The sequence below is a fragment of the Calidris pugnax genome, unplaced genomic scaffold, assembly GCF_001431845.1.
Source record: "Calidris pugnax isolate Ruff unplaced genomic scaffold, ASM143184v1 scaffold24, whole genome shotgun sequence".
Lineage (NCBI taxonomy): Eukaryota > Metazoa > Chordata > Aves > Charadriiformes > Scolopacidae > Calidris > Calidris pugnax.
This window is the reverse complement of record NW_015090922.1, coordinates 28,465,367-28,480,257: the sequence shown is the minus strand read 5'-3', so window position 1 is coordinate 28,480,257 and position 14,891 is coordinate 28,465,367. Positions and strand designations below refer to the sequence as shown.

The 14,891-nt window shown below is 36.2% G+C and overlaps 1 protein-coding gene across 1 annotated transcript in view; it reads right to left on the bottom strand.

The window, feature by feature from the left end:
* Window positions 1-740: 740 nt before the first annotated feature.
* The window catches only part of THBS2 (thrombospondin 2), a 33,495-nt gene continuing 19,344 nt past the window's right edge, over window positions 741-14,891 (bottom strand). The window contains exons 15-22 of the mRNA XM_014951254.1: window positions 13,335-13,494; window positions 11,773-11,891; window positions 10,929-11,163; window positions 7,603-7,830; window positions 6,882-7,153; window positions 5,823-5,920; window positions 3,503-3,642; window positions 741-2,808 (exon numbers count right to left, since the gene is read on the bottom strand). Coding sequence (XP_014806740.1) covers window positions 2,801-2,808; window positions 3,503-3,642; window positions 5,823-5,920; window positions 6,882-7,153; window positions 7,603-7,830; window positions 10,929-11,163; window positions 11,773-11,891; window positions 13,335-13,494 — 1,260 coding nt within the window. The 3' untranslated portion in view covers window positions 741-2,800. The remainder of the gene's footprint in view (window positions 2,809-3,502; window positions 3,643-5,822; window positions 5,921-6,881; window positions 7,154-7,602; window positions 7,831-10,928; window positions 11,164-11,772; window positions 11,892-13,334; window positions 13,495-14,891) is intronic.

Below are 14,891 nucleotides of genomic sequence, written 5' to 3'. Positions count from 1 at the left end.
TGGGTATTCTTACTTTTCTTAATCCAATTCAAATTCCCCTCCCTGGGAGCAGTTTATAGTCATGGCAATGACCTATCATGCTAAGAATTTTTTCTTGTATTTTACTCTGTTTGGTTAGTGACGATTCACTTGATCCTGAAATTCTCCAGCATGAAGGCATCCTCGCTCACACCAACCTGTCCCAATGACTCAGATGGGACTCATAGCAGAAGCAGCTGTAGAATAGATTCGTATATTTGTTCAAACACATCAGCCAAGACACAATATAGAGAATGCGTGTACGAGTCCAGCTTAAAAAAAAAAGAAGCAGGACCAAAATTTCTCAGTCATAATGCCATAAATAAAATTTGGGATAGTTTGCCAGATAAAGACTTCATGAGGAATGATATCTTGTCAAAGAGACTAGGAAACCTGCTGTTTACAATCTTAGAAGACAGTCAATGATTTGTAACCAAGCAGCAGATTTGCTGGTTTACTTGAAAGGAACTAGTTTTTAACAAGGCAAGAGGTTTATTTAACTGAGGGCTTTGGTGAATTGAATACTTTCTTTAAAGAAACATTTTAACTATAAAAAATGTAAAGAGAATTTTGTTTATAAAACCTTTTTACAGTTTATTTCCTATCATTAATTTCTTAAAATATATATATGTATATAAATGAGGATCTGACTAAATGAATCAGGACGTTAAATGATAAAGCTCCGTCCATGTAAACAAATAAATAATTATTTACAATCTTTGGCAAAACAAAATGAAATTTCATTGATCCCACTCTCTCTCACACATACTTGCAAGGAAAAAAATGAAAAAGAAATTTAAAAACATTATAAATAATTTACATAGAATAGGAAAATTATGATACAGTCCAAATATTAACATCTTCACCCCCACACTGAGACACTGATGTCTCTCTCTGACAAAACAAAAAACCCTACACAGCCATTACAATCATTACATTTAATGAAGTCACCCTCCCTTCTGCTTGGGACTTGGGGATACAAATTGAAACACCAAAGGTAAGAAACTGAAACATTTAAAAACCTCATGAAGAGGATTTGGAAAAAAAAAAGAACAAAATAAAAAAAATCAGTAACAAAACCAAAAAAAGATTTGATAATATGAACACTATAAAATGTGCAATAAAGCCAGCAACTGTGGATTCCTTTCTAATGAATATAGCAACAAAATCTATTTCAAGGGAGAAAAAGTTGATTCAACATTTAGCTCACTGTGCCCTGTAAGGCGTCAGAGGTACTGTATTATTCTATTAGTAAACCCATCTATGAATAAAATTACACCAGCATGTGTTCTTTTTGTGAACAAAGCTCATACAACTTAAACAAAACAAATTGTTAAACATGTTTATACTATTGTATATCTGAGTAACTGTTGTATCTGTTTAGAATAAACACTGGTATCCCTTCAGCATTATTTAAGAAGTTCTATATACAGCAGACATAGGTAACAATAAACAATATTAAAATTAGGGTAACTGGGTATATAATAAGGTTCCATTTATAAATTCCTTATTATTATTCATTTAAGTTTAAAGCATACATGAATATAACCCATGAAACTATACTTAAGTGTATACTATGCTTTGTCAATATCTAAATGTTGTGATATGCTTTTAAAAATAGCTTTAAAATACCATTATTTGTGAATGTATTATTGATGCGTTATATGGCATGCTTTAAAATAAATTATCAGAGAAGGTAGCTCTGTGTGATAATCATAATAAATACTAACAAAATATTTATAAATGGAACCTTAAATTCCTATGTTACCAAATTAAGTAATAGTGGCGTTGCCACCTTTTCAAAAACCCACATCAGGATTCAGGATGTCAAAGTGCTTTTTGCAGCAGAGGTGGGAAAGTGATTCAGGTTCATTTTGCTCCACACGGCCATAGTATATTCTTTATTACAAGGGAATGCAAAATATGATGGAAAGGGAACAACTGAAAATATTTTTTTTGAAAGTCAGACAATAGTTAGCTTTGGATGTCTAAATGAATCACTCCTCCCTTTCATATCTGACTGAGTTCCTTGTTCAATTCTGTTTGGCCTGAATTAAGTCTCCAATAGACAATGCTTTATGTTGCAAATTTGACATTTCTACCAACCGAAATTTTAATGGATATTATTAAGAGCATCCTCATCAGCTAAAGAATATCTTTTTGGATCACAGTATGTTCAGAATTGACCTTTACTTTATTATCCAAAGGCATTTTTGTTGTTATTATCGATATTGTTGGTGTTTCCCTCCATTATTTTGCTAAAATTAGACCCAGAGGCTTCGCGTTACTGAAGTCCAGCCCTGATCAGAGCAAGGAAGTGTCAACCATACAACTAAAAAGTTATTCAAACACATTTTTCCTCACTTAAAGACAATGACTGATAATCAACAACCCCCTCTTTTTTTTCCATATATATATATAAATACATTAAGTAATTACATTTTTATATGTAAACGTCGTTCCTTAAAAAAGACAAATAAACAAACAAATGCGTTTTGCTAAGTTTTCACTGTACAAAAGTGTTCTAATGTATCAATCTGCTTTTGCTTCAGTGGTGGGTTGGACGCTCACGTTTAGGTTTCGTTAGTCCTGGCTGGGAGAAGGCACTTGGGTGGAGGGATGGCTGAGGCACTCCTGGCAGCAGGGAAGTACCTGGTGAGTGGAGCACGAGGACAGAGGACAGGAGGTACACAAAAATAGAAACCGGGAGTACCAGGATGTACTGAGGTGTTGAGGTTGCATAGCACTTACAGTACTTTGCTGGTAATGCAGCAACCATTGCTCAAGCATCTGAAAGAAAAGGCAACAAAGATATTAATTGTAGTTGTTTTATTTGATTAGGAAGTCAACCACACAAGAACAGAGCTCCATCATGATAGAGCATAAGGATGCAGCACTATATTGCCTGTTTTGTGCTTTCCTACAAATGTTAAGGACATTTTATATAAATAGGTAACTGCCTATATAGACAGAAACATACACATATGTGTATGTGCACCTATGTATCTAAACATATATAAAAAGTCGTATATGAGAAAACCTGGGAAACCATTTTCTGTATTTCAAAACATTTCCTATAAGGCACTATAGACAGACATGCTCATTAAAAATATCTGCTGTCTCCTTCATGTCTCTTGAAATAGGGGTGATCCAGAAGTAGCTGCCTGCCTGCAGGAGACACCGAAATAGCCTACAAAGGAAAGTGGATGTGCAGAGAGAATTCTAAGCACGTATCTCGCTCAGATATTTCGATCTCATTTTTTCCAGGTGGGTAGTATTAAACATCTGGATTTTGTTATTCAAATTGAGATTACTGTAGGGGCAAAGGACATTTATGGTATTTCAACAAATCAAGGTTTACTCCATGCTCTGATATTACAGATTGCTTTCTGTAACTAGAGGATACTTTTCATTTCCACATTTCGTGATTGTTCCATAGGTTATAAAAAGCTTCAGCATTTTCCAGACATTTTCCGTAACTAACCTCTGCATTCATATTTGAGGTCAGAGAAATAGACCATCTCTTGAGAGAAGACAAAAAGACCTAATCGTCCACCAGCAAATGTTGTATCATAGATCGGTCCAGAATCCACCATGACTTGTTTCCCTTCATACACTAAAACTCTGTAAAGAAAAATATAACTTAAATTAGACAAGAAGGATAATGCAGTGTCCAGTGCTAAGGGCTGGTAAACGTTCCCAAGAACTGAAACACAATTATTTTTAACAAGGCACCACACAACCCAACTTCATTGTAAGACTTACTTCTCATCTTTATCTCACACCCACCTGGCCAGCAGCCATAACACATTAATCAGAAGCAGTGGAACTGTTCCATAAGTAATTTTATGCAAACCATCTGCAAAAGATTTCCTGATTCTTTATTTAGAACATTCATGTCTCCTGGAATGAACTATGTGATGTACTAGCATTCATTGATAAGCCCATGTCCCTGTGAACTCAGAGGTTAGCACAGGACCTTGCCACATCACTTAGCAAAGTCGTCTTTACAGCTATGTGAACAGCTGATTTATTTATCTTTAGGCGCAAGGGCCAACATCAGAAATTGGAAGAACTCCCTTTAGAGTCAAAGAAAACATTAATTGGAGACATGCTGAATCTAAATTTCAGACATTTTAATAGCTTAATGAAAGATGGAAGGATTCATACATGAACAGCTAGACTAATAATAAATTGGAAAAGAGGGAAAACTCGGGATGGGCTTGTGGGTTTTTGCAGGTTCTTTTGGTGGGTTTTTTTGGCAGTGGTGTTTGTTGGGTTTTTGGGTTCTTTTTTTGCTTGTTTTGGGGGTTTTTTGGTAGTATTTCAGGCATTCACCCCGGAGCCAAAAGACCTCTAAAGATGACTCTTCATTTTCCATCTCTATTGGATAGGTAGCAGTTCCTTGAACTTGGATTCTCCACTTCTCATGAGAGACCTTGAGACAGTCAAGGTTCTTAGGATCTCAGTCTTTTAAATGCCTCAGGGTCAAATGAGGAGTGACTCTGTAGTCAGTTAATTAGAACAGTCTGGAGAAAGAGATTATTGTCCTGCTTCAATTGGCAATATACTAGTTATAAAAAGCAGGATGGCTTCACATGAACACACTTGAGCAACTTCCTATAACTCAAGGGTTAGGTACAGATTTCTACTTGGGCAGAACAGCATGTCCAACACTTGCTCTACCTTGAAGTGTTTTGTTTTCTGAAAGGTGCCCAAAGAATAGTGTGAAACTGCTCCCTGAAAGCAGTATCTAATGGATAGTAAAAAGAACAGAAAAAAGAATGACAGGTTTTAGTGTTCAGATAACCCTATTTAACATAATTGTCAACATTTCAAAAGCCCAAAACAATGGAAAGAGTTTAAGAAATTATTCATCCAACCCAAAAAATTACACTGATCTATCATATATCTGTCCAAATGAAATGGTTTAATGGCTACATTTGTGAAATACTTGATTTTATTTATTTATTTTGCATAAAACCACCGTAAAGAATGAAGGAATTTAATGCCCTGGACCATAGAAATCGTCATGCTAGATTAATCTAGCGGGATACCAGTTGAAACATGCCTTGCCTGACACTAAGTAAATTCTGCAAAGGAAGATACAGCTAACAGCAACATGGATGAAACGAAACTTGAGGTATTCTGCTCATAAGAACAAACAAGAATTTAAGAGTAAGGTCAGACTCTGACCCATGAAAAATGTCCCTTACCATTGCAATAGTTAGTAGAAGATAAAATTGACATGGACAGTTAATGCTCATTCTTTGGAACATCAGATAAACAGCTGGACCCCAAGGAAAGTCATATCCCATAGCTCCTTGTGTGCATTACAGATGTGCTTATGGCTGCTTCTGCAGTATCTCACATAAGCCACTATGGGGGACAGGATGCTGAAGCAGACAGGCCATTGTCCTACTTTCCTGTGGCAATTCTGATGTTTCTAATTAATTTCATTCATTCAAATTCCAGAGACTGGGGAGGAATCTCATGTTGTAATCTTGCTTTGAGTTTTGCTCAGGAATTTTTTGTCCCTTTACAGAAATGCTATTAAGAAATTTATTTTTTTCCCTTTCATTTAAGACTATCTAGCTGATGTAATTATTGAGCCATCCAGACTAAATTAAATACATCTGAAAAGGAAAATAACTTTTTCTAAAGATAAAAAAATACCCCCAAAATATTGGAACTATCACACAAGTATCATCATTATCAGAACAAAGAAACTGATAACATAGCTCTTATATCAGAGACAAAATTTTTGCTACTAAAAAATACAGAGATGCAGGAACATTTCTTACTTTATTAATCCCGTTTTAGGCCTATGAATCAAATGCCACCTGTAAGCAGTATAATCTTTCCAACCAATGTTCTTGGGATCATGCCACAAAGTACGCACCTACAGTAGGAATAGAAATGCTTTATTAGAAACAGACTGTGCTCCAGTAACCGTTCATCCACTATAGTAACTGTACATGCAGCCAAAGCTTATTTGCTGCAGAGCATGAAACTGAAAATAGCGTTTGACATTTGATGTTATCATCAGCCGACTTCTTTTATAAAGTGAGAGTAATGAAAATTTCTGTCTGAAATTATTGATCAGTTACTTATGTGTAGTTTCATGGCTGCAGTCACTGAAGACCATTACAGCATCGAACCTGACTCGCCTTATGAAGTCCTGCCCCTGTTTGCACACACACACACACACACACCACGCTGCCAGAGTCAATGCTCAGTTTCCTATCTGTACCAGTGCCCCCACCAAAGCAGAGGGACTGCAGATTGCACAGATTTTACTGCCTATGGCCTGCTCCTAGGAATCTCTCACACTCAGTCAAGGTCTTGTTCTTGCAAGGAGCTCCGAAGTATGAAATTCCTATCCACATGCGAAACCTCAATGACTTCATTTCCAAAAGGCACAAGTTTCTTCCACAGCTCGACCCTATTTGGAACAGCAGCAGTTTTTGTTTTAATTTCTTTTCTCTTTGGCTGTCACTGGTTACTGAACTCTAAACCACGTATAATTCAAACAAGCTGGAATGCTGAAGAAGCAAGCGCCAATACAGAGGTCACAAAGGATTTGTGGAAAACTGAGACTTCTCACTCCTTTGACTTTAGACCACACCACACCTTCCCTTTTATACATGTCCTTTTTTCCATTCATATTTTTTTATATGTGTAATGTTTTCTTTGAAACACTATGCAAATGTTATTTTTGACATTAGTAATATGGGAATTGAAGAAAAGCTGATAAAATCTGCAAAAAAATTGAGGTGTGAAAGGAAATTTTTTTCAAGACATGCCCCTTCTTTTTGAAATATTAGTCATGCATTGTTGGCTTGAAGTTTTAAATGTCTCACCTGTCCAGGGGTGTTTCCTGTGTGCCAGAGAGCATTTCTTAAGTGTTCACCAGTACCAGTTGTTGAATTCACTACTTTGAGCGACACACCAGAATAGCCATAAGCCCTGGTGGGTTTGTCCTCCCAGTAGGTCTGAGTGACCTGCTTCCACATCAGAACATAAAACCGACTGCTGGACTGGTAGCCAAACACAAAGCCAGCATAGTCGTCATCACGGTCTGTGTTAACATAGAATGTCCCACTGAAGTCAACGGAGCTGAACTCATCGTAGCCTGGGAGAGAACAAAAGAGACAAACCATCAAGTTACAATGCTGAGTCTGTCTACTCACACCCAAGAGTCCCACCTCTATCCTGAGTTTTGCCAGGAGCTGTAAACTATCTTTTTCAGTTTCCTTACCTGTAGGAGAGGTGGCTATTACGCTCCCCTACCTATTGCATAGAAGTTTCTGGAGAGAAATAAGTTGTGTACAAAGAGGGTTGAAGACAGCAGGTATTATATCAAGTTCTTCTACTGGGTATTACAGAGGGTATTTTATGTGTATTACATTCAGTGATGAGATGAATGGTCAAAGGCAAGCGGCACTGAACTGTTTCTAATATGGGTATATACACTGTCCCCATGTGTCAGTCCAAAGCTTGCAGTACCAAATAGGTGCGTCTAATATTTTTTTCCTTATTACCAGTTCACTGGTTACTTTTTCAAAGACATCTGATACTCACCTACAGCTATTCCAGGATCAGAGTTGGCAGTCTGCACCAGTTCCTTCCCTTGATGGCGAATAACCCAGTTGGGATCAATCTGCGCTGTTCCCTTGGGGTCCAGGGGGACCATTTGGAACTTTCTGAAATCAGTTTCACTGATAGCATTGTTTTCAGGGCATACATCATAAATGTCTGGGACATTGTCATTGTCAAAGTCATCTTTGCAAATATCACCTCTGCCATCACCTATAAGCAATATGAATAAACAAATGCAAGTGTTAGCAATTTATCCAGCCTTCCTAACAGCTCTCCCACTGATGGAAAAAATTTATGACAGATATGTTACTCTCTTGTTTCTCAAAAAATGCTCCAAGCAACTCCAAAGAAAGCTTAATTTTCTGAAAGTCCATTTGAAATGTTGCTGGTAGTGACTGGAGGTCGTCATCAATTTGGATGAGGGCCAAATCATTGCTAATAAAACTGTCCCATCAGTGGTTTATGACAGTGATCAATCTGGCCCCAGTCTATGTGCTGCTTTAGAATCAGGGTGGGATAAGTTGGAAGTTTGCTATGTCGATGTAATTCACTAGTATTTTATTACATTTTCATTTTGATTTGTCCCAGATGTGGATACAACACCACATTTTATTATGCTCAGTGTAAATGAATTCAAACATTAGTGTTAAAAACTTAATCTTCCTGCACTTTAATATCTTCAATTGTATATAAGAATTTAGTAAATTTTTTTTCAGACTCTTATCTCTGTCTCAAGATTCCTTCAGCTACAATCAACTTAAAGTGCTTCAGATTGCAGAAATGTCATATTTTATGTCAAAAGAAAATGGTAAAGTATTTCAGGAGAATATGCATACGTGCTCAGTCACTCTTTCACTTGTGGATAGAACAATTTGTCTTACAAAAAAAAATGTGGCTTTTCAGAAAAATGTAGGAAAAAAAGAAAGAAGCACTGTGTCTAACAGGACTAACCCTGGAGGAATGGAAATATTAAGTTGTTTAGACAACCTAAAAATACATCCATACAGTTCAGCTACAGTTACTGTTGCTTAAAACTTCTCCTATGCTCAACATTTAAAAAAAAAAAATCCATTCTCAATTTATCCATAATACTGTTGGAAACCAATAGATGTGACTTGCCTTGAATAGCACCTAGTAAAAGGAGGCATCTAAATCAAATGATATCTTATTGCCAATGCCACTGTTGTTCAGTGGCATACAATAGTACAAGCACTCGAAAAAGCAAGTAGAAAAAGTTGACCAGACAAGTATAGAAACAAATTCACAAATGGGTCTGACAACAGAAGCCACTGGATATTACACTGTGTACTAATGTAAAACCAAACTACCATCTATTTGTTTCTATCCTCATACAGCTGAGCATCTGCTTTTTTAATTTAAGAGCTTGTGACTAACAACATGGGAATTAATGCAATAGGAAATAACAACGACCATTGTCGTGTTATTAATAACAGCTCATTCATTATTGACCTACTACTACATGCTTCTCAGACAAAAGGAAAAAGTACATCACTATGCCTAACCAGCACAGCATTATCCAAGCATGAAGCTTTCAGAGAGAAATCAGAATGAGTTTTAGGCAACTGCCAAAAAACGTAGTTAGAGAAAGCTGAAGCATCTAATAACTTAAAGACTTTCTAGAGTTCAGATATGTGGTAAAATGGTCCCATTTTCCACCCTGGCAATCAGCCATGGAGAACTCCAAGTCCTGACCAGCTGCATGCTCCTGCACCTGTTTGTCTTAGTAATTATTGGAGAAAAGAGAATGAATTTTCGATTTTATTCCCCTCGCCAATATCAAAGAGGTAATTCTTGAGTCACAGGAGAATCTAGTTATTCACTGAAAGTCCTACTGATGTTCATTTGGTACTGAGCTCCTGTTGACAACATTGACTCTCTGTGAAGGAAAGTTAGAAAGCATTTGTTTACCCAACCACGTCCAAAAGCTCTCTCCAGGGCCTCATCTTTATAAGCTACAGCTCACATCTTCAAGAGCGTGGGAACAGCTTTTGGATTAATTTATTGCTTTTCCAAGATTTCTGTTGGACCTGCCACTAATGACAGTGATGAGCTGGCTAAACTGTTTACATTTACTCTTTTTCTGAATATTTACTCCATATATAAATGTAGTCTCTTTTGCAAGATGCAGGCAACAGCTGACTATAATGAACTACCCAAAATAGGGGGCATTCTTTTTCTGGAATATTTCTGAAATTAAAGGGCTATTCCACAGATTGGCAAGTACAGAGATATTCCCATTATATAATTGGACTGAAATGTTAAGTAATTTAAGAACTACTACTGTCCACCAACCAGAAACTTCCTGCTGCAAGCAGTTGTCTTACCAGGAAATCAGTCAGGGCTCCGGATTTTATCTTTCTAAATATACATAAAACCATATTGTGTAGATACTAAATTCTGCTTTCAATTTCAACAACATAAAGATGGAATGACTTCAGCAAGCTCTATAACTCAGGACAGAAATTGCTCACCTGTATTTATTGCAAGGGCCATTACTCAAAGACATGTTACAGTGGTTTTCAAAGGATCATAAATATTTTTACTAAACTACATTTATGATTATGAAACTATCACTATTTCATTATTGAAATACTTCCAAACAGAGAAGAACTGTCTGAGAATGACCAGCGACATTTTAACACAGAACTGGAGGAAACAATTATGTATCCATTTCTTAAACTGTGACATGTACATCGTCAAGACATATTTAAAGCTACCTATAAAGCAAATTTGAGAAAAGCTGCTCAGAATTATTTTTTTTTTACAAAAGTAACTAAAAGTTAACAATAATTTTAGATTTAAAAAACCTGGAGAAATAGTCTGTTTTTCAAAACAAAACAGCATTAGACCATATTTTTCTATTTTAATTTTCAGAAGACAACTTGTTTTGAAAGCTTTGTTTTGGTGTTGCATTTTTAAGACATCTGAAATTCAAGTTATTTGAAGTATTTTCACAAATTTCTTTCGCTTTGAATTTATTAATTCAAAGTGAAAATCAGAAATACATTTAAAAAAACTAGATTTTGGTTTTGCTTTCTTTTTCCGGTTCCTTAAAGGTGTTCTTCTAAAACTAAGTATGTGAGCATTTGAGCCCATGTCAAAGAGGTTTACTAATGCTCTGACTCTGGACCAAACTGGCCAGTGCAGTTCCACTAAAGTCCACAGTGTCTCAAATGCCAAAAGCAGCTCAGTTTGATCTGAAGTCTTTCTATTCACCAAATACTAATACTCCAAGATCAGAACTGTATACTAAGAATAAAATGAAATTCATATGACATTGTTCTTACCATCAGAGTCCTCCTGCTCAGGGTTGTATCTGAGGCGACAATTGTCCCTGTCATCTGGGACACCATCATTGTCATCATCAGGATCACAAGCATCTCCTTTACCATCTTTATCATGGTCAGCCTGGTTAGCATTGGGGATGTAAGGGCAGTTATCTTGATTGTTCTGGTGGCCATCTTCATCTATGTCCTCATTGTTGTCACACTGGTCACCAACAAGGTCATTATCTGCATCAGTCTACCAAAACAAAACACATCAAAAGAAAGTGCAATATTATTGTTACTGCGTACAAAAGTATGGATAGCCTGGTACTTAATTTCTCAACATTTCTATTCAAGGAGTTCCTGGAGACAAGTGATCTCATGACGACGACCATGCTTAAAGCAGAAATGTAACTTCAAACTCTTATAGCTACTTATTCTACAATCTGTCACAAAGACATTGCAGGGCAGGTTTTTAGCCATGATCTTCATTGCTCTCATTCTAGAGATCACAGGGCAGTTGCAGCCTGGAAAGCACATTTTTGATTATTTCTGTATGCTTGATATTACTTATCTGTGCATGGACCAACAAACTCAGGCCTGCCAAATGCAGCCCTGAGGCAGTTCTCACTTGCCACAGGGAATAAAAACAGTTCACCAAAGCCTTGCAGATGGATTAAAGGCCTCATCACTCTACAACCCTTTCATCTGATACGAAGAGATCTGACAGCCTGAGATGTGGAAATGAGCAATACAGATCCACCTCTTTAGCTCTACAGCAAACAGGGACTGATAGCTTTTCCCGTGTTCTTTTCTCTGCCCTTGATTTGACGTTATCATTAAGGAAACCATGTCTAACATTTACCTGGTCTGGATTATGCATCAATGGACAATTATCACACTGATCACCAACTCCATCACCATCTGTATCACTCTGGTCTGTGTTATAGACGTAAGGACAATTATCTCGTTCATTAAAAATGTCTATGAGGGAAAAGAAAAACCAACAGAAATTAAAGAAATCAGAATGATACAGCATTCAACATAGACAGCCATAAACTGCAGGAGTCACAGAATCAGAGAATGATATGGGGTTGTCCCTAGTAAAGAAGCAAGGCTCTCAAGAGTATCACAGACTTTCCGATTCCTACAATGTGAAATAGTGAAAAGCTATCAATTCCACTTTTCTTGCTACGATAGACTTCTATATGTATTTTACTAAGGGATTTTGCTACAGTAAGGGCTGATTATGTCTTAAAAATTTAACCATTTTTCATAGAATAACAGATGAAGGGGTGGAGTATTTTTCTTTTTAAATAATTTCATTTGGATTTTCTTCCTAAATGCTGTAAGGAATGGCATTGAACACACAACTATAACATGGTGGAATTTCTGAAGCTTTGTATAGGAACAACTGCATTAATGTTCAGCTGTCTCACCACTAAATAATTTCATTTTACCAGAACATGTGCAACATTTATTGTACAACATGAAAAATTTTCAAAAAAAAGTTTCCTGAGGGGGAACAGTTTATTATACAACTGATGATCTCCTTCGAAATTATAATAAGTTGAAAAGAAAAAAAAAAAAAAAAGATATGTTGGCATAGCTGTCTGGCAAGGATACAAGTACCCTCTCTTACATTATATGGTCCTGGATATTTGCATACTCTTTAAGCCAATACCTGTGACATTTTTTTCCAAATGCAAGCTCCTACTAAGAACCTGATGATCAGAAGGACAAGACTTCAAAATATTCAGAAATTCAAGTCAGATAAGCATCCAAAAGTTTAACACATTAATGAAGGAAATCCAATGCCTAGATTTCTTCGACTTCTAGTACTTCTGGATTCTCATAAATTTGAAATGATGTAGGGAAAGACATTTAAGTGCTTTTCCCCCTCCTTAATTCTGATCAAATTTCTGTCATATAGGCATGTCCTAGTAGATGAAATAAACACCTTTAATAATATTTTAAGACACGTAAAAATGTGTATTTGGATTACTGTGGGCTTTGCAGTACGTTCATAGAAAAACAGATTAATTTCCTACAGATATTGTCTTAACCGCACAGATGTTCTGATATTTTTTTCCCTCCCTGAAAAGGAAAAAAAAAAGTAAACAGAAGTGTTATATTAGACCCTGATTATCTTGGAACACAGATGAAGGAAAGAATTCTTTTTAAGATTACACTGATAAAAGACTTGATGTGATTTATTCTTCAATAATATCCACTGTATTAATTTAGGGACTTTGTGGACAGCTATACTACACAGGACAGATGAACCTGTCTTCTCTTTCTTAGCCTGCATTTTTGAGCAGCTAGAACCAATTTTATTCTGTGTATAAAACAGGTAGCTCATCTTATTCGACATAAAGCAAAGTGTACTTGTGGAGTAGCCCTTAATTCTCAAAACTGAAAACATACCATCTCCATCAATATCCACAGCACATGAGTCACCCTCCCCGTTATTATCTGTGTCAATCTGAGCAGGGTTGTGCACATAGGGGCAATTATCACAGCGGTCACCAACTTCATCCTTGTCATAATCAAACTGACGAGGGTTGAACAGAAGCGGGCAATTGTCCTATAAAGAAGAAATAGGTGATTTAAGAATATAAACCACAACTCATGAGAGCACACTGTGAAGCAACACCTCTTCCTGTTCATCTTGGTCAGAGGTAAAAAAATCAAAATACTAATCCACTAATTTTTCAATGGACAAACTGTGCCTACACTGAAGATTTTGGTGGTAACAGGAAGGCATCTGAATAGCCTAGCTTACTGTCTTTTTTTATGGTTTTGTACAAGGCATGCACAATGTGTCATGTATCTCACGAGGACAACTATTGGATCTGTACTCAGATATTTTCAATGAGTGTATCACTGGTATGTTTGTTTTAAAAATAAATAAAAATCAGGATGTGTTGTAAAATCAGGCCAACTTCAGCTGCATATTATTTTCTTTCAGAAGAAACTAGAATTGTTACTCCAAGTATTTTGGAACAAATTAGTATCAATATTCTCATTTTTAAAGTATACATTTTGATTTTTCAATTTAATCAAGGATTGACTATTTCTGTGGGTTGTATTATATTGTATATGATTAGAAGATGTAAAGTGTTTCAAAAAAGCAGAGCTAAAATGAAATCTTCTCATTGACACAAAATATTTTTTCCCCGAGAACGTTTATTTTAGTGGAATTTTGAAAATTTCATTTCAGTTTAGTCATTAATTTGAAAGTCTGCCAGAACAAGAATTCTTATGTTTCATACATCCCCAAATTACACATGGACTTTTGCACAGGCATGAGGAAGTACTCAGTGTGGAACGTAAAGAAGAATAAAACCAAATCAAAGCAGTGGGAGTGAGGGCTACCTCAGCATAACAGAATCTGAAGGGAGGTCATTTAGAAAAAAAATCTTTAACCTACTTTTTCCTCTGCTTTAGCATTTACCAGGAAATATTTTTTTTAACTTAAGATTTTGAATTTTTCAGAAATATGTTTTATGTACTCAAGGACAAGATAGAGGCAAGCCAAAATTTTACACTGGTCATAAAATGGAATATAGCTACAATTTTTCCATTATATGTACTAAATCATATTGTTTTATCCATCTGAAGCTCTAGAGCATCTAGGCTCCCTCTGAAGTGAACAAAGAGGAATGGTAAATTCCTAATACCAATTCACTCATCTAAGTATGTTCAGAAAAGTCAGGATTAATCCCACTCTGGAAGTGCCTCTGTCCTTTTACTGATTGTATATGAAAAACAAGTTCAGATTAACTGCCTATCTTTTAGTGTCTGCAGGTAAACAGAATTCAGTCTTGTGGGCAGATCTAAAGAAGGAAGCGCGAACCTGGCTAGGTACTTTCCACCTGTCATTGCCTCTTGATACTGTCAGTTATCATCATAACTTGTTTCCCACATACTTTCAGTATAGCTTTTAAAATATAATGGACCTATCATTCTCCCTTTACAAAA